This window comes from Corvus hawaiiensis, chromosome 15 (assembly GCF_020740725.1).
Source record: "Corvus hawaiiensis isolate bCorHaw1 chromosome 15, bCorHaw1.pri.cur, whole genome shotgun sequence".
In the NCBI taxonomy this organism is placed as follows: Eukaryota; Metazoa; Chordata; class Aves; order Passeriformes; family Corvidae; genus Corvus; species Corvus hawaiiensis.
This window is the reverse complement of record NC_063227.1, coordinates 17,971,353-17,988,358: the sequence shown is the minus strand read 5'-3', so window position 1 is coordinate 17,988,358 and position 17,006 is coordinate 17,971,353. Positions and strand designations below refer to the sequence as shown.

The window sequence follows — 17,006 nt, the reverse complement described above, 5'->3', positions numbered from 1 at the left end:
CTGCTTACTGTTTGATACGGTGGGTAAAGTGGAGGAACATCCAGCGATGGGTGGCGGGTCTGAGGCGCTGCTGCTGCCGGGCGGCGGGGGGGGCGCCGGGCGGGCGGCGCGGCCGGGGGGGCTCCGGGCGGAGGGGGGGCTCCGGGCCGCCGCCCCCGCGCCCCGCCGCCCGCCCGCCCTCCCGCCGGCGGCGGGGCCAGTCCGCGTCCCGGGGGGCGGGCGGTCAGTCCTCCTCGGGCTCCTCGGCCTGCAGCAGCGCGCCGGGCGGCCCGGCGGCGGCCGCCTCGGCCTCGGGGGGCGGCTCGGCGCCCACGGCGGGGGCGGCGGCGGCGGCGGCGCGCTTGTCCCGCTGCTTCTCCTGGATCTTCTTCATCTCGTCCGAGTACTTGCAGAAGGTGTGGCCGAACTTGGCCCAGACCTTGTAGGGGACGGTGATGGAGTTGCGGTAGGTGGGCTTCACCTCGCTCACCCGCATGAACACGCCGTACTTGTTGGAACCCACGTCGAAGAAGAAACGCTTGTTGTCCACAGTCAAGGAGGTGCCCTCGGGCAGCTCGGCCGGCTCCTCCTCCACGCCGTAGTCGTCGATGAGCTTGGCCAGGGCGTCGCGGAACTCGATGAGGCCCTGTGCGGGCAGCGCGATGGTCTGGCCCTGCGTGGAGCCCAGCCCCGGGCCGCGGTTCACGGTCTGGCGGACGCGCAGGAAGCGCCCGCGCTGGTTCTCCTTCAGATCCATGTAGTACTTGCGGTTCTCCCGCACCAGGAACTCGCTCTTCAGCGCCCGCCGGGGCTCGTCGGCCGCCTGCGCCAGTTCGGGGGGCTGGCTGGGCCCCAGCTGCGCGTAGTGCTCGATGAAGTCGCCCAGGTAGTCGCGGAACTCGACGGCCACCGACATGGAGAGGGTCAGGCGGCTCTTGTTGCCGCCCGCGCCCACCTCGGCGATCTTGAGGAAGCGGCCCTTGGCGTTCTGCTTCACGTCCAGGTAGAAGCGCTTGTTCTGGATGTCCACCCGCTTGGAGGCCAGCTCCTGCGTCTCGTGCTGCAGCCCGCCGCCCGGGCCCCCGCCGCCGCCGCCGCCGCCGCCCGGGCCGCCGCCGCCCGCGCCCGGCCCCCCGGCGCCCGCCGCGCCCCCGCCGCCGCCGCCCTGCTCGCTGCCGCTGTCTCTGTCCGCCATGATGCCGCCGCCGCTCCGCCGCCGCCGCCGCTCGGGCCTCGCCCGCCGCTGCTCGCCCCGGCGCGGCCGCCCCCGCGCCGCCGCCGCCTCCTCCGCCGCCGCCGCCGCCTCCTCGGCCGCCCCCGGCCGCCGCCGCCGCCGCCGCCTCCTCCTCCCGCCGCCGCCGCCGCCGCCGCTGCTGCAACAGCCCCCGCGGCCACCAGCCGGCCGCGCTCTCGCGAGATCTGCCGGAGCGAGGAGAGGGCGCGGGAAGGCGGCAGAGAGCGGCCCCCGCCGCCGGCCGCCCCGGCGAGCACGGCGGCAGCGCCGCGCCGCCGAGCGGCCGCCGCGGGTACTGCAGCTCCGCGCTCCCCCCCGCGCACCGGCGCCGCGTCCGACCCCGCTCCGGGCGGCACCGGCACCGGCCCCGGCCGCTGTCCCCGCTGGAACCGCGCTCCCGCACCCCGGCGGCAGCTGGCGGGGCCGGGGAGAGCCGCCGGGTTCGTGCTCCCCGGCGGGAACCTCGCGGGAGAACGCTCCGCAGCGGGCCCTCCGGCCGGGTGGGATGCCCGGGATCGCCGGGTGGGAGATGTGTTTATTCGGGGTTGATAATGAAGTTAATTAATAGGCCTATGGCGTGGCGCGGGGTTTGGAGGCTCGGGAGCACAGCGGGGATGGGGACCGGGGGGACCGGGCGTCCCCCCGCAGCGGGGGTTTGGAGGTGGGGCTTGGAGGTGGGATTTCGGAGGCTTGGAGGTGGATTTTGGAGGTTTGGGGGTGGGTTTTGGAGATTTGGGGGTGGGTTTTGGAGGAGATGCTTTAACTTCTAGTCCTTGTTGCCAAACCCTCAATTTTAAGCCAGCTCCAGCCCAAGTAAGGATGTTTTCTCCTGGTGCTGCAGGTCAGGAAGCAAAGTGGCAGGGTTGCTCTGGGTAGAAGTTGCTTCCTTGCCTGCTGCTTCCAGGACGGCTGACTTCTCTGGAAGGCATGGATCTAGCATCCCAAAAAGCCTGCAAGTGTTGCACAAGGAGCGGTGCTATGAGGTGAATTTTGGGGTGGCCTGAGGAATGTGCTTGGCACACAAATGGCTTTCTTGAGGAGACAGGGAGTGAACTGCTGAGACATCTTGTCAGGTTAGAGGACGCTCAGCTATCCCAGGAGGAACCCCCAGCCTGCCCCATGGCTGTGGTCAAAGCCGTGGTGATGGCGACTCCATGGGTAATAAAAACAATAAATAGAGAAGCAGTTTCCTTTTACCACAGAAACGATATTTCAGCACTGGCTGAGCTGCAGCTTGCCAGCTGTCGGCTGCAGGAAAGCCCTGCGTGCTTGGCGTGTGCGGTGCTCTCCGTGGATGCTGTGTTTGATTTTCAGCCCACCTGAACTGTCCCAAGCGTTTCCCGGTGTGGGAACTGCGTGTCCGGGTCGGCATTGCCATGCTGCACCCATGGCAGGCTGTGGGCTGGTGCTTTGGCAACCCCTCTCTCTTGATTTGCTCTTTTTATCCTCAGATCAAATGACATTAGACAACCTGAGGCCTATCCATGTGGCCTGTTGCTATCACCACCAGGTATCCTTATGGATGAACCACTGCTTTATCCATGTGCTAGAACTGGGAAATGCATAACTGCTAAGGAATTGTGTTGGTGCCCTGGAGGTGCGTGGCCAGTCTGCCTCTGACTGGTGAAAATTGGTGGTGCTGAGGATGCTGGCCAGCAGCAGAGGTTGTTCTTCCTCCCCAGCACAGGCCAGTGGTACTATTTTGGGAGTGGATGTGCTCCAAGTGGATACCAGCAATCCTGGGAACAACCTGCTTTGGTGGCATGATGTTTTGTGGGATTCTGCTTGCCCAGCACCACTCTGTGTTGGAAGTCACAGCCACTACCTAATGCTCTGATTTTGTGCCTGAATTTGGCGTGAATAAGGCATTTACTTATTGAAGTCAACAGAACAGAGGAAAAGAAGTGGTTTTCTTCCCAACAGATAATCTTTTCAATGGGAGCTCTACCACAGCAGCCCACCCTGGGGACCCACAGAAACCTAAATTGGTCTGCCCAGTGCTAAAACATGATCATGTGGCCAAGGCAAGCTTGGGATGGCTGCTGAATGAAGCAGGGTGCAAAGCAGGATGGACCAGGGTGGTGGATAAGTGCAGGAGCCAGTTGTCCACATTTGGCCTTGTACAGGCCAAAGACAGGACTGGAGTCTTGCAGGGGACTCCTGGGTCACATGCTGCCCATCCTGGCTGTTGCAGTCCCGTCAGTGTCTCCCATATGGTTATCAGGGTGCACACTGCGCTGCCTCTGTGGGTTCTGCTGAAACCCATCCCAGACCTCTTTGCTCTGAAAATCAGAAATCATTTCATCTCCAGCCCCACAACTCTCAGCTTGGAGATTTCACAAGATTTTCTGATGTTTTCTCCCCTTCCACGTGTCTCTCAGTAACAATTATATCCCCTTCAGCCCTGTTCTGATAGCCTAAATGAGACTAAATTTGAATCTCTCATAAGATAATCCTCCTTTGTTTGACTGTTGTAGTCATTTTTCACACCAGTTTCAGTTCCTCAGAAAGACAAGGGAAAAGGTTTTCGGAGTTATGGCTGGGATCTCAGGCTTAAGATCAATGGGCCTTTTGTTTGGAAATCCAATTCAGTGGGAATTTTAAGAACATATCTGATCATTACTGCGAGCATCTCGAAGTTTGGAGCCCAAGCCTGTTATTCAGCTATGAAACAACTCTGCTGACTCCAAGAACTTGTACAAACATTTATAATCAACAGGAGGGAAGCTAAGAGCCATTCAAACAACAGATAAGATTAGTTACTGAAGTGGCTGGGCTGCAATTGTTATTGTGCAAGTCAAAGAAAAGGCTGTCACACATGGAGGATGTTGCCGAGCAAGATTCATTCGAGTCACCGAGTCATTCTTCTCTCATCCGCTGTCCGAATTCTCCTGCAGTCTTCCCAGATCTACTCAGGCTGAGTTGGGCGATCTGCTGGGTTAGGAGGTGACTGAGCTTAGACTTTTTTCTGGGTTGTGTCAGATATTTGCCTTGGTCCTGTTCTTGTCCAGCACCCCCACCACGGAAAAGGGAGCATGTTCTTGTTCAGAGAACTTCCTGTGCCGTGATGGGACTTGGGGCACTGAAGGAATCAAAGCCAAGTGGCTTTTGCCATCGCTCAGATGCAGAGCACTCAGACAGCCATGTGGGAATGTCTGAGGCTGGGTGAAGGCTCAGACCAGCCCCTGACCTGGAGTGTGTAACTGGATGGTGAAAGCTCCCTGTGCTTTCTATCTGGGTCCTCCTTGGAGTGTGCCTTTGGGGAGAGGAGCTCAGCATGGCTCGTCCACTGTCGTGAGGCGTTGGTCACCCGGTGAACAAGCCCCATCATGTGCAGCAAACAGGAAACCAGCACACAACATATGAAAGTCATTTAGGAAGACGGGAACGATGAGCGGCACGCACAATAGCGTTGCTATTAGGATCTGTCGATCCTAATTAAAAAAATACTTCTCAATGAAAATTATTTATAAAAAGAAATCACAGTGACCCTAAATCAAATTATTTGTGAATGGCTTTTAGTCTCCCAGATCAGTTAAAACTCCTGTGTTAGTCACTGGACGTCATCCAAGCTACATGCTGAATGAATAACATCTCTGCCAAATTTCATTTTTTTTTCACCCTCACCCAGTTTGGCACAGGACAGTTAAAGTCATTTTTCTAAATATCTTTCAGAACATCAAGCAACTGTAAAATAACAATGGGAAAGCTTGGCCACGGACAACTGCAGCCCTCCAGCCGGAACCGCTTCTCTCCAAGAAAGCAACTCCGTTTCCTTTGATGATCTGTTTTGGGGGAGCACTGAGGCAACGATTCCTCCACGGGGGTACTGGAGGGTCACTGCCCGAGGGGTAACTCTGCCAGGGAGCCTGGCTTCCAGGCGTTCCAGAGTGGGGCACAGCCGGATCCAGACTGGCCCTGGGTACAGGGTTTGTGTCCTTTTGGCCACCTGCTAGAGAGTGACATCCCGAGGACATATCAGCCATTCCTTGTCCACGGTGGAAGTTTCCATGGTGAGCTGTAATGACGCTGCTTTTGCTCACTGTTCAGAAACGAAAAACAAAAAACAAACAGAAAGAAAGAAAGGAAGGAATCAATGACTGCACAATGGCAGAACAAGTTCTTGCGTCTTGTGTCTGCAAAGATAAAGTGCTAATTCTTCTAAGCACTATGTGATGTCCTATCCGAGTGAATCAAGTTTGGGATTGTTTTCGTGATGGCTTCTTCCAACTCCAGCGTGCTTTCTTTTCTCCTTTGACTGGCCTGCAAGTCCCCCTCTGCCCTTTTCTCAGCTGGCTTTCCCCTCATCAGTTCTTTCTGACCATGAAGGGCTCTGCAGTGTCGTCACCTGCAGAGAGCGAGGACCCTGCCCAGCTCTTGGTTCTCAGAGATGTTAAGAGGGAAGCATGATTCTCCAGCTCCCCACAGCAGGAAGTGCTGGTTGCTATTCTGTTGAAAACTAGCAGCAAATGGCCACCAAATTCCAATCTTGTTGGTTTTCAGTGAGAATAATTTATAAACCCAGGGCTCTCTGCTCCTTGCCTCCTAAGGAGGAGTAAGGACTGGAGCCCAGCATCATGTGCAGCAATTAGCAAAGACTGTGTCACCCATGTGTGTGACTGCCTGTTTCCCAGTATCCAGATGGCTTCTTTGCCTCCAGTTGAACTGGTGTGATGACTGGGTGGACCTCCTGCTTCCCTTCCCTCTTCCCATGCCCATGGCACTGGCTGGGAAGGTGCTCTGTCCACAGGGACGTCCAGGAAGGTGGGCATAGCTGGCTCACAGGGACAGCTGCTCTGGCTCCTGGTGACCAGCTGGTTCATCCTTTTATTAAGGTGACAGCACCTCCTGTGCTTTTGCTGTTTGATTCCTCTTGTTTTCGTGCTGCCTTGCTGCTGTCTCCAGAGCTGTGCCCAGATGGTCCTGTTGTCTCTCCAGCCATGACTCCTGGTTCTGGACTTGCACAGCCGTGCAGCAAGACAGCTGACACCCTCTCTGGTCTTGCTTTTCCTTCTGGACTTATGGACATGCTGGGGGTTGTGGCCTGTGAATTCATCCCCTCAAGGCACATTTTTGGAAAGTGTGCTTTACAAAGCACTGGCTGGCTTTGTCTGCAGCATTCTGGGTTTCTCAGCTTTGCCTCATAGAGGTGCCTCCCACTCCTGTGCCACAATGCCTGGTTTATCCTGCCAGCCTCTAAGGTTGTTGGATCACACCAAGCAGGGTCACTAAAGTGCCCAAGACCAGTCCAGCTGGTGGAAGCTCCCAGAGGAGAAAAGGGTGGGAGAAGGCAGAGAGGAGTCTTGGTACTAGAGACTCCCAGGTATGAGTGTGCCTCGATTCCTTCTCCTCCAGCCAGGAGAACTTTCTGGCCATTTTTAACTTCTGGTTTTTGAGGTTAATACTCCAGCCCCTCCCCAATGCAGCTTTTTGCAGGCTGTGATTCTTTCTCAGATTACCTTAAAACCCCTTTCCTTAAAAAGTGTGTGAGGATGTTGGCAATTCCCAACTCATGACTAGATCTCTTACAATCTGTTCACAGGGAGCAAGGTTGCTCATAGAGCTGGGGTGAAATGGGCTGACTACTTCTGTGTGGGGCCAGAGAAACCCCGAACACCTGCAAGGGTGAGAAGGAAGATACAGAACAAATTGCAGTTTTGAAATGAGATTTAGAACAAATCATGGTTTAGCAGTTTTGCATCCAAGAAAAGGAGGCTTTGACTTTTTCTTTTCCCCAAAAGTTTTTCTCTGAAGATGCTAACCTGAGTGTTGCCTCTCTGAGAGGACACAGCGAGTCCTCAGCTCTCAGGTGGGCTGGCTGCTGCCAGCATGACACAGTGCTGTGGTTTGACCCCAGGTGGCAGCTCAGCACCATCATCCACTCACTCACTGATGGGCTGGGAGAGAGAATCAGAAGGATAAAAGAAAAACTGGCAGCTGAGATAATGACAGTTTAATGGGGAAAACAAAACCTACGTGCACCAGCAAAGCAAAGCAAGGAACCTGTTCCCCACCTGCCATTGCAGGCAGGTGTTCAGCCACCCCCAGGACAGCAGAGCTGTGTGGTCTGGGATATCCCTTGGGTCACTGGGAGTCAGCTGTTCTGGCTGTGTCCCCTCCCAGATCCTTGTGCACCCCCAACCTGCTCTCTGGTGGGGTGATGCGAGAAGCAGAAGAGGCCTTGGCTCTGTGTAAACCCTGCTCAGCAATAACGAAAATACCTCTCTGTTATCACCCATGTTTTCAGCACAAATCCAAAGCTCAGCCCCATAGCAGCTACAGGGAAGAAAATTAACTCTACCCCAGCCACAACCAGCACACAGAGTCCCGGCTCCCCCATTCTCTGTGGGGTTTGGTTCACATGGCTCTGAGAGGAAAACTCCCCCAAAACTCACACAATGAAGAGCAAACTCCAGCTGTGCAGATGGAGCTGTGCAGTACAGACAAGTGCTCTGATCCATTACTGGATTGCAAGTAGCTGATATTCCTGTGGTGGAACCTCTTTCTGCATCCAGATAGTTGCCCCCCTGGACCCTGCACCCACCTAGTGATGTTAGTGCCCCTGGTTTTGAATCCTTTTTTCCCATGGTGGTAAACGGCAGCCACAAGGCTAATGGGTGTACTCAAGGCTTGTTCTAGCAGTGTAGGCTCATTGCAGAAGCTCAGGACCTGCCTTTTGGGTCCTGGGGGCATATATGTGTGTATGGGTGAATGCATCCCTGCAGGCACAGCTGATATCTAAAGCAGTAATTTAAAGGATGCTACATAAACCCAGGAATAGAGTAATACCTACCTGGAGGAGAGCAGAGGCACTGGAGCTTAATTTAAACTCTTCCAACTCCCCTCCCTCCCAATTCTAAGATAAATGGACAAAAACATGCCCTGGAAGCTCTTGTGGAGCCCAGCCAGAGATGAGCAGGAAGGAGCCAAAGGCATGTCCACAGCTCGTCTTGCTGTGCAGGAGGCTTGGAGAGGTGTTTATAAACACCTTTTCTGCTCACAGTGCTCTTGGCCCCTTTCTGACTCTTGGACTCAGGGCCAGCCGTGGCCCTGGTTCAAGCTTGTTTTGAAGTGTTTCATCCCCCGTGCTCTGCAGAGCTGCCTTGGTGCTGAGGCTGAGCAGGGATTTGCCCTGGGAGCAGGTCCATGCTCTGCAGGGAGGATGGGAGCTGCTGTGCAGATCCAGGAGACGGGAATTGCCCCCTTCAAAGTTACTCCTGGAGGTTAATCATTGTTCTTCCAGCGACGGGTGTCTGCTCCCGGCAAGAGATCAGTTGTGGGGTGTCACTGCCACTGGGGGCACGGGGAAGGAGCTTTTCAAGGTGAGATTGTGTGTTTAGTGTGGCCAGGATGAGCTGGCAGCTCCTGCAAGCCTGGTGCTGCCCCTGCCACTCGTGTCCTTTCCTCTTCCCCTTGGTCAGGGTCTGCATGCCTGGGAGGGAAGGCCAGGGACACATGAGGATAGGAGGAACCTTCTGCCTTCCTCACGTCCTACCCCAGGGTGGAAAGCCAAGTGGTTTTCCCAGGGGCAGGTGAGCTGCTGAAGGGGCAGTGCTGCCTGAGCAGCAAGGAAAGCAAGGAAAAGGTGACAGAGGAGTTTTTTATTTCCCCAGAGCTGCAGGGGATGGTGGCTGCAGACACCTGGCCACCTGGCATGGCAATTTGGGCACTGGCAGAGGAGATCTGGGCAGTTGTGTGGCAGCTCTGGCTGGAGGAGCACAGCCAGGGGTGGCTGCTGGGTGCCTTTGGGCAAGAGCAGTGCTGGGGACCTGGTGCAGAGAGCAGCTGAGGAGCTTGGAGAGGGTGCTGGCAGGAGGGAGCCCAACTCCATTGCCTTGGGAGTAGGATTTCCTCCTGTCTCCCAGGATTGTTGCCTCAAAACACCACAAGGAATGACCATCTCTCGTTCTCCTGGCATTTCCTTTCTGGAGAGGAGAGTCAGACTGGCAGAGGCAAACAGTCCTAGTTTGGGGTGGGGTCCAGTCTGAGCCCCAACAGTGAATTGCCCCCTTGCAGGGCACATGCCAGAGTTGGTGTCTCTTTGCCAGAGGCTTCCTCAGGATACATTTGCCCATGCACAGTGCCCTGTCAGGGGGGCCTGACCTGAAGAAAGGGGCCCGTTTCTGCCCCCAGAGCAATGCCAGGCTGGTGTCATGGCCTGCAGATCCTTCTAAGTTGTGGCAGCAGAAGAAAAAGAGAGAAATCACTGGGAAAGACCCAAAGCAGCCACGTGTCTCTGGCATCTCTCAGCCCCGGGGCCCAATAGTTTCTGTGTTTCCTGTGTTCAGCTGCCTTCCAAGAAGATTTTCCCAGCTCCTGGAGCTGGGTCTGAGTTTTCACACTAGCCCTGTGCTTGGTCTTGCTCTGTCTGAGAGGTGATGTGTCCCATGAGCTTGATCTTTCTGCAGCAGGCTGGGCCCTCAGGTGGGAGCCCGCAGCCCTGTGGGATGGGCACAGATCCAAGCAGGGCACCCGCTGCTCTGCCCGGTGCTGGTGGAGCTGGTGCTGATGCTGTTTGGCAGTCACGTCATCAGGACAGGAATCTGGTTGGATCCCTGGGATGAAAAAACTTGGCTGACTGTAAACAAACCTATTTACACAGATACCTCTCGGCCTGGCGTGGAGAATGTGGGAGCTTTGGTCGAGAAGAATTTATAGCTTGTAACTTCTAAACTCCTCATTATGCAAACATGAGAACAACCAAGGCATCTCATTAGGGGCTGTTCACAGCAACTGGCTGTGGTGGCAAACAAAGCCTGTTTAGAGGAGATACAAGATGATGTCTGAGTTTGATTTTGTGGAGTAAGGGGTAACAGGAAGAGTGTTTGAAGCCATTCTTCAAGTATTGCAACACTACCTGTTGCCCTGTCCTTCTGTGGCCCAGCCAGGTGTCCTGCCCCACACCTTGGAGGAGGCATCCACCAGACCCCAGTCCTTGTCTTTTCCAGGAAAGTAAAGCTGTTCTTTAAACCATGCTCCAGTGTCTTCCCTGGTAGGAAGTCCCAGCAGTCCTTCAAGGACTGTGCTGATACATGGAGTTATGGCCAGCTCTGCAATCCTCCTGTGAGAGGTGCAAGGGGGCTGCCACTGATGGGAGGTAGGTGTGATACCTCCCTTTAAAGGTCCATCAGTTTCTGGACCTCGAGAGAGAGAAAAGCCAACTTGGCTTCTCATTTGAAACTTTACCAAGAAGAAAAGGGGCTGTGCTGAGGGGGTTATTTAAGGCAGCAGAGTCACTTGTCATTCACAAGGTGATGGGGTTGATTCCTACCAGCCCTGAGGTGATGAGAGGCCCAGCCCACAACTGCAGAGTCCTGTGAGCCTGACATGGGTGCTGTGACGAGGAAGAGTCAGGCACTATTCCTATTTTGTGCACGACTTCCCATGGGCAGCATTAGGAAATGTTGTACTGTAGCAGGGGAATGTCTCAAAGTATCAAAGTTTATTTTAGTAATGATTTAACATTTGCCTACCTCTCTTTCAGAGCTGCTCTGGAGGTATTTTCTGGAGCATCATTGTGGCCCTGGGTGGGATTTTTTGTTTTTTGTCCTGTTGAGATCTGTCTGGGTTTTGAAAACTTGGGATTCCTGTTCTCCTTGGCTTATCTTGAGATTATCAGCTCAAAAAAGTTGTCCCATAACCCGTCTCAGTGGTTTGGATTTTGCTGAAGAGGTGTTAACTGAGAACCTCTTAGTCCATAAGTCAGACCCTTACCATGGAGTCAGTATCTTTTTACGTTTCCCTGAAAGATGCCATGAGTAAAATTATGAAGGTACTGAATTTTTCCATGCTCTGATTTCTCACAGAGCAAATTGGCTGCAGAGTCCGCTCTGGCTTGGTGTCAGAGGGGAAACAGCTTCACTTTTATGAAGTAATTCCGAGGAGGAGGACAGAGTAGGATAGGGTGGCATTTGCTGGGCTGACTCTTGCTGTTAGAGAAGGGGACATTTTTGTGGCCCAGGCCTAGAGGGATGATGGCAGCTCTCTGCCCTGGCAGCTCCTGCAGCACCTGGCTGGGTTTGGATCAGCTGTGGGCCCCCAGATTGTCTGCTGGTTGTCTGCTTTTAGATGCACAAGTCCCAGCTGGGGCTGTGCAATAGCCCTGGAGTAGGCTGAAGGACTGAAGGAGCACAGCAGACTGAATCACACCAGGAAGAGGAGAAAACCATGGCTCCCCTAAACCCTGCTGCTGTGGAGACCAGGAATTGCCTGGCACCAATACAGAATGCACCCAACACAGCAAGAAGTCCTTCTCCCTCCCCAGGGACCATTAGGGTGGTTTCAGCCTCTCACAGTGTCTGAATAGAGGAGCTGGTTTGAGGATATTGCTTACGGGAATATTTTGGGAACTCATTAAAAAGAGAATTATAGACCAGCCCTGGTGTGATTGAGATAAGGTGGTGTGTAAGTGTGCAGGAAACATGAACATCCTCTCAATAATTAAATTCAATTAATTGTTTTACAGCTGCTCAGCCAATACCACGAGGTTCAGGTGGGGAGGTGCAGTGCTGGGACTCCACAAGGTCTGGATGGAGCAGGTAAGAGACTGTGGTGTGTGGAGCACCTGCTTTGTGTCAGAGAGGAAAACTATTTACAAAACAGGAGCATTAGCAAGCTGGCTTTGCTGGAGAGTTGTGGGGCAGTCTGCAGCCAGCACAGCAGCCACAGACCCTTGTTCTGGGGAAAGCAGTGCAGGGGCTGGGAAGGAAAGGGGCTCGGGTACCTGTGAGGGGCTTCTTGTTCCACACCGGGGGGTGAGGTGGGAGTGGGGGTTAGTTCTGCATCTCAGCATGAAAGGCCTGACAGCAAATGGCATAATGGAACAGCTGCCTTAATAAGAGAATAAAAAGAGGGATATAATAGCTTAAGGAACCAAAAAGGAAGAACTTCTCTCCAGGGGAAGGAATGTGCAGCACTGGGGAAAATCCATCCTGGGTGCATCCAACGCTGCAGAAATGCAGGGTGCTCTGCATCTGAAGGGGCACAAGGCTTACTTGCCCTTGATATTTCTCTTTTTACTCTGCCTTGTTAAAACAGCTATTTTATCAAGCCTTTTGCTGTTGGGCATTTCTTACTGAGACTGGAGAGAGACCCCCCACACCACCTCCTCCCCCATCCAGCCCAGAGAGTGTCCCTGAGGAAGGGGGTGTGCATGGGGCTTGGTGGGGCACTAGGGACAGACTGCTCCCCTCAGATCAGAGCCAAGGCTCCTGCTGGCTCCTTGGCCATCCTCAGCCCGGGGAAGCAGGAGGGTTGTGCCAGACCCCTGCTCTGAAGTGCCTCTGGGACCCTCATTCAGGTCCCCATCGCTTCCCTGCATGAAGAAGCAGTGACTCCTGGAAGGGGAACAGACAGTGCTCTGTGCTGTGTCATGGGCACCCAGCATTTTCCCACTAGCTGGGGGCTCAGAAACAGCCGTGCCAGACTGCTTAGAGCTCATGTTATCCCAGAGTCTCAGGGTCCTAGAAGGGGCAGTGGGATGGGAGCCCTGGCATGCTCCAGCTGGTGCCTGCTTGCACCATGACTGTTGTCAGCACTAGGACAGGATGACCATGGCCTCACTGGGCTTAGCTTCATCAACCCTGAACAATGAAGGACCCCTGCCCCCACGCTGTGTGCTCTCCTAGGGATATGCCACCTCCTGGGAAAGAAAGATCCCCTGGATATTCACCCTCAGCATCCCAAGCTGCACTATAGGGCCACTGCCCTGTGTGAAATGCCCCACCAAGGAGACTTTGGCTCTGTAGCCTTTGTACCTGCCCTCCAGGTAGTTTTTGGCCATTAACTCAGCCCTAAATTTCCTCTCAGACAGATTAAATGAGACCACCTCCCATCATCCCTCCTTTCAGTCTGTGTGCCCCCGACCCAACGAGTCTGTATGTGTGATCCAGCCTTCAGGAGAGGAGAGAGAGGCAGGAGCAGTATCCCCTGGGGCAGGTAAGCATCAGTGATGTCTGTGCCCCATCCCTCCTGTAGCAAGCAGAGCTTCCCACTGAAGCCTCTGTCGTGGCAGAGCTGGCCTGGCAGCCTTCCCAGGCGATGAATTTTGGATGAGGCAATACAAATTACTGTCCCTGGCTCTGCAGGGTTAATCTCAGTGCAGCTGCATGTGGTGCTGCCTGTGTCCTCAGCTCCAGCCAGGATGTGCACAGCAAAGGGCTGAGGAGGGAGCTACAGACCGGGAAAGATGCGTGGCCTTGGATATGCCGGGAAAGTCTTGAAGTGCCCGTGGAGGGAGGATCCAGCACGTGCACGTGCGTGCCCACGGATCACACGAGTGAGATGCAGCAGATGAGCTGCCTTGCTCTATTTGTAACCTCCCACTGCTGTTGCACAGGCTTTGCAAGGAGGAGAAGGAGCTGAAAATGGAGCTGAAAAATGAAACTTGAGGCTCAGATGCTTGCAGAGGCTCAGGAGCCTGATTCAACCCACCACTCCTCAAGGAAGCAGGAGCTTCTGTTCCTCCTGGGCCCTGTGTCTTCCTCTCACACTCAGCACAGAGTGAGACATTCATACTCCACCTTGGAGCAAAAATAATTTTCGTTAACTCATTGAGGAAAGGAGACATAAAGACACAAATTAATTGCAAACCACACAATTACAGTGTGAGGAAAGAATGAGGGAGGAAAAGAAAAACCAACTTGGTCTTATTTTTTAATTTGCATCCCTTTAGCTGGCTGAAGGAGAGCTGGGTGAGGACATGGCAGTGCCATGGTGTACCCTGGTGGGTGGGACACAGCCTCCCTACCTGGGCATCACAGCTGGGAAGTTACACTCAGGCTCTTGCTCCCTCAAAGCTGGTTTGGACAGTCCTGGGGGCTGCAGCCTGGCCACTGGTGGGTGCAGGGTGAGAGGCTGGTGTGCAGGGAACCACGGACACCTGTCTTGTGCCCAGGCCCAGGCTGGGGATTTCCTGCCTGAATTCAGCACTTGCTGCCCTGAGTGTTGCCTTTGGAGAGTGCAGGATGTTCTTGGGATAGTGCAGGGAGAGCACAGGGAGAACCAACAGGGCTCCTCTTCAGCCCCTTACATGCAGCAGCCTGGGACAGCCCACCCCTCCCCTGATCCCAGCTCTCCTTGCAAAGGACAAGATGGAAAGGTGAGTGATGAGGCTCCAGCACCCCTCCAACCCTCCTGGCTTCTTGCTGAAACTGCTAATTAAAGAGCCCATTTCATCAAGCGATTTTTTTCTGATGTGAAAACTTTTCCATAAGGAACTAGTCCCGAATCCACCAACTCATTTCACATTTATTTTAAATCTAAGCTTTATATTGTGTAGTTTCCTCCAGGGCTTGATTATCTTCTCAGTAAAAGCTCTGTTGTTCTGGTTTGTGAGGCCTATATTTAGCCTTGCCGTAAGGTCTGTGCACCTCTCAGTACAGGGCTCAGATGCTGCCACCCGAGCTCCTGGGCTTTCCTCTTTATTGGGATCTATTAAACAAGTTACCATTTCTGTAATATCAAGGGCATTTTCCAGCCACAGGCTGCCTACAAGCAGAAACTTATTGCTGCAGAAATGGTCTCCTGGATCTCAGAAGTCATTTGGAGAGGGCCTCTTGTCTAACAATGGCAAATTATATTTAAACAGGGAATCAAGGGCGAAGCCAAAGAGCCTTGTCCCTCTCTATTATTGTGGTGATACCTCAAGTCCTCATTCCCTGTGTTTTCTGCACATGTAATAAGGCATCCACCCACTCAGCAGATTTTTACGTAAAAATACACAAAATAGGCAAAAGTGGGAGGGGACTTTACCTATGAAGGGAATTCAGAGGTGCACAGAAGTACCTGATGCCCTGGTATGACTGCAATTGTTATTTAATACACAGGGGGGTGTAAGGAGGTTGTGTGGAGAGAAGGGAGAGAGAGAGAGAGAAACATCAGAGTGGCTGGCAGCGAAACCCAGTCCAGGGAGAATCTCTGGGATGGAAGAGTCTCTCACTGCTGGGCTGGAGACTGGGATACACCATCCTGAGGGGAGCATTTTCTCCCCCTGGTGCCGTTTTGCACCCATGTGTCACCTTTCTGGTGACACATCTCAGTGCCTGGGCACCACTGTCCTTCTGGGGGACAAGAAGTGCTGCCTCGCTGATCGTCAGCTCCCTGCCAGTGTCCACCTCTGCCAGTCCCACTGCAGGAATCCTCTGGCTCTGGGCAGCAGTGCCCTGCAGAGGCTCCCATCTCCTCCACCCTGAGTGGTGTGAAGCCCTCCCAGAGCTGGAGCTGCTGACAAATGTGTTGGATGCAGCTGTCTGTATCCAAGGAACGGAGCGTGTGAGCGGCACAGCGAGCCAAGGCACGCGACTGGAATGATCAACGGGCAAAATCTGGGTGCTAAGGCACGGGCTGGAACATCTGATTGGAAGGCTGGGAGGAAAAAGGGAAGGCTGAATTGTTTATGGTTTGTTTTTCATTCATCATTCCTGTTCGTGTGGGTGGACAAGGAGTGAATGAGTTTCTCAGGGAGGGCAGCAAATAAAACAGGCACACATTTCCTTGAAGGATGAGTAGCTTTTTTCCCTTCCTAGTGCCTAGGTGAATGTGTCACAATGGGGCTGGAGGAACCCTAACAGCTTTTCTCTCAGGTGAAGGAAACCACTTGCTCTTGATTTTTTTTCCCTTTGATCACCATGTGCTAAGGAGATAAAAGGTTTTTTGGGGTGGGTTTCATCGTAATAAAGTACTGCTATTTCTCCCTACAGCAAATGTTCTCAGCTTTTCTTTGGACTGTTGAACATCTCATGGAATGACAGTGGGTTGCTGCTCTCCCAGCTCGGGGATGGATGGGTAGCTGGATCAGGCCTCTGTGCCAGGATGGTCCATTTCTGGGAGAGACAGCACTGGTGCCTACAGCTGCACCCCTCAGTTCTGCCCTCCCCGGTCTGGAGGTTGGCACTGACAGGCAGGAGATGTGGCAGCACTGCTGGACAGGGGGAAGCTGACAGGCCGCTGGGCTCGTGGCTGCTTTGCTGCTGGAGGACTTCTGCGAAGGGTCTTGGTTTCCTTTGCTGCAGCCATGCTGCTCATTGGAGCCTGGGACAAGTGGCAAGGCAAGTGGAATAGGAGATTTTGGAGGTCACTCTCTATTCTGATTCTTCATTACCTGGAGGAACTGACAGATATGGCTTGTTTGACCATGGTCTTCTGGGCAGCCTGGTGTAGTGGAAGGTGTCCTTGCCTATGACAGGGGTGGAGAATTAGATGATCTTTAAGGTCTCTTCTAACCCAAGACATTCTGTGATTTTGTGGTTAGTCATTATCTAGGCTGGAGTCTCAGATTGAGTGCTGGGCTTTGCTTTTTCTCTATAATTCCTGTGTTCATCATTTATCACCTGCTTTTCTCATTTCACCTGAGGCTGTGGTGGTGTCCCCCTGGTGCCAGGAGTCTGCTGTGTCCTGGTGAAGGGCTGGCTCCTGCCCCACGTGGCAGGCACTGATGCTCCCATGGCCATCCCCAAACTGAACAAGCCAAATCCTTGCAGAGAAGACACGGAGGTGGGAAAAAATGGCTGCAGTGGATTTGTTGGCATTTGTGGGGCTTTTGTGAAACCCCTGATTCTTGCAGGGAAGGAGTGTCCCATAGGGAGAGAAAGCAATATTCCCTTGGCTGGGGTATGGGGTGGTGTCTCCTGTATTTGCTGTCTTCACACCAGCAGGGCTTCAGGGTCCCTGCAGGGAACCAGGATAGAGCTGGTGCTGGGAAGGGCTGTGGGAGGTGGGGGGACACCCTTGCAATGCATGCACCGTTCTGAGGCTTGCCTGAAAGGGGGAAGAGCTTAGCACAGCCCCATGCTGG

General features: G+C 54.0%; 2 protein-coding genes and 1 long non-coding RNA gene across 4 annotated transcripts in view; 1 reads left to right on the top strand and 2 right to left on the bottom strand.

Moving 5' to 3' along the window:
- The window catches only part of CYSTM1 (cysteine rich transmembrane module containing 1), a 66,415-nt gene extending 66,360 nt beyond the window's left edge, over window positions 1–55 (bottom strand). Inside the window, exon 1 of the mRNA XM_048320035.1 lies at window positions 9–55. Coding sequence (XP_048175992.1) covers window positions 9–40 — 32 coding nt within the window. The 5' untranslated portion in view covers window positions 41–55. The remainder of the gene's footprint in view (window positions 1–8) is intronic.
- Window positions 56–208: 153 nt separating this feature from the next.
- PURA (purine rich element binding protein A) lies at window positions 209–1,189 on the bottom strand. Its single transcript, XM_048320033.1, has one exon. It carries the CDS (start codon window positions 1,172–1,174, stop codon window positions 224–226), a length of 951 nt encoding a protein of 316 aa, XP_048175990.1. The 5' UTR covers window positions 1,175–1,189; the 3' UTR covers window positions 209–223.
- A 388-nt stretch (window positions 1,190–1,577) lies between these two features.
- LOC125333911 lies at window positions 1,578–15,911 on the top strand. 2 transcript variants are annotated; one of them, XR_007207005.1, is made up of 4 exons: window positions 1,578–1,735; window positions 11,679–11,751; window positions 13,022–13,150; window positions 13,300–15,911. It is a non-coding gene; the product is annotated as an uncharacterized LOC125333911 (long non-coding RNA). The 2 variants fall into 2 exon arrangements; XR_007207004.1 differs by lacking the exon at window positions 1,578–1,735 and having other exon boundaries at window positions 1,977–11,751.
- Window positions 15,912–17,006: the final 1,095 nt, after the last annotated feature.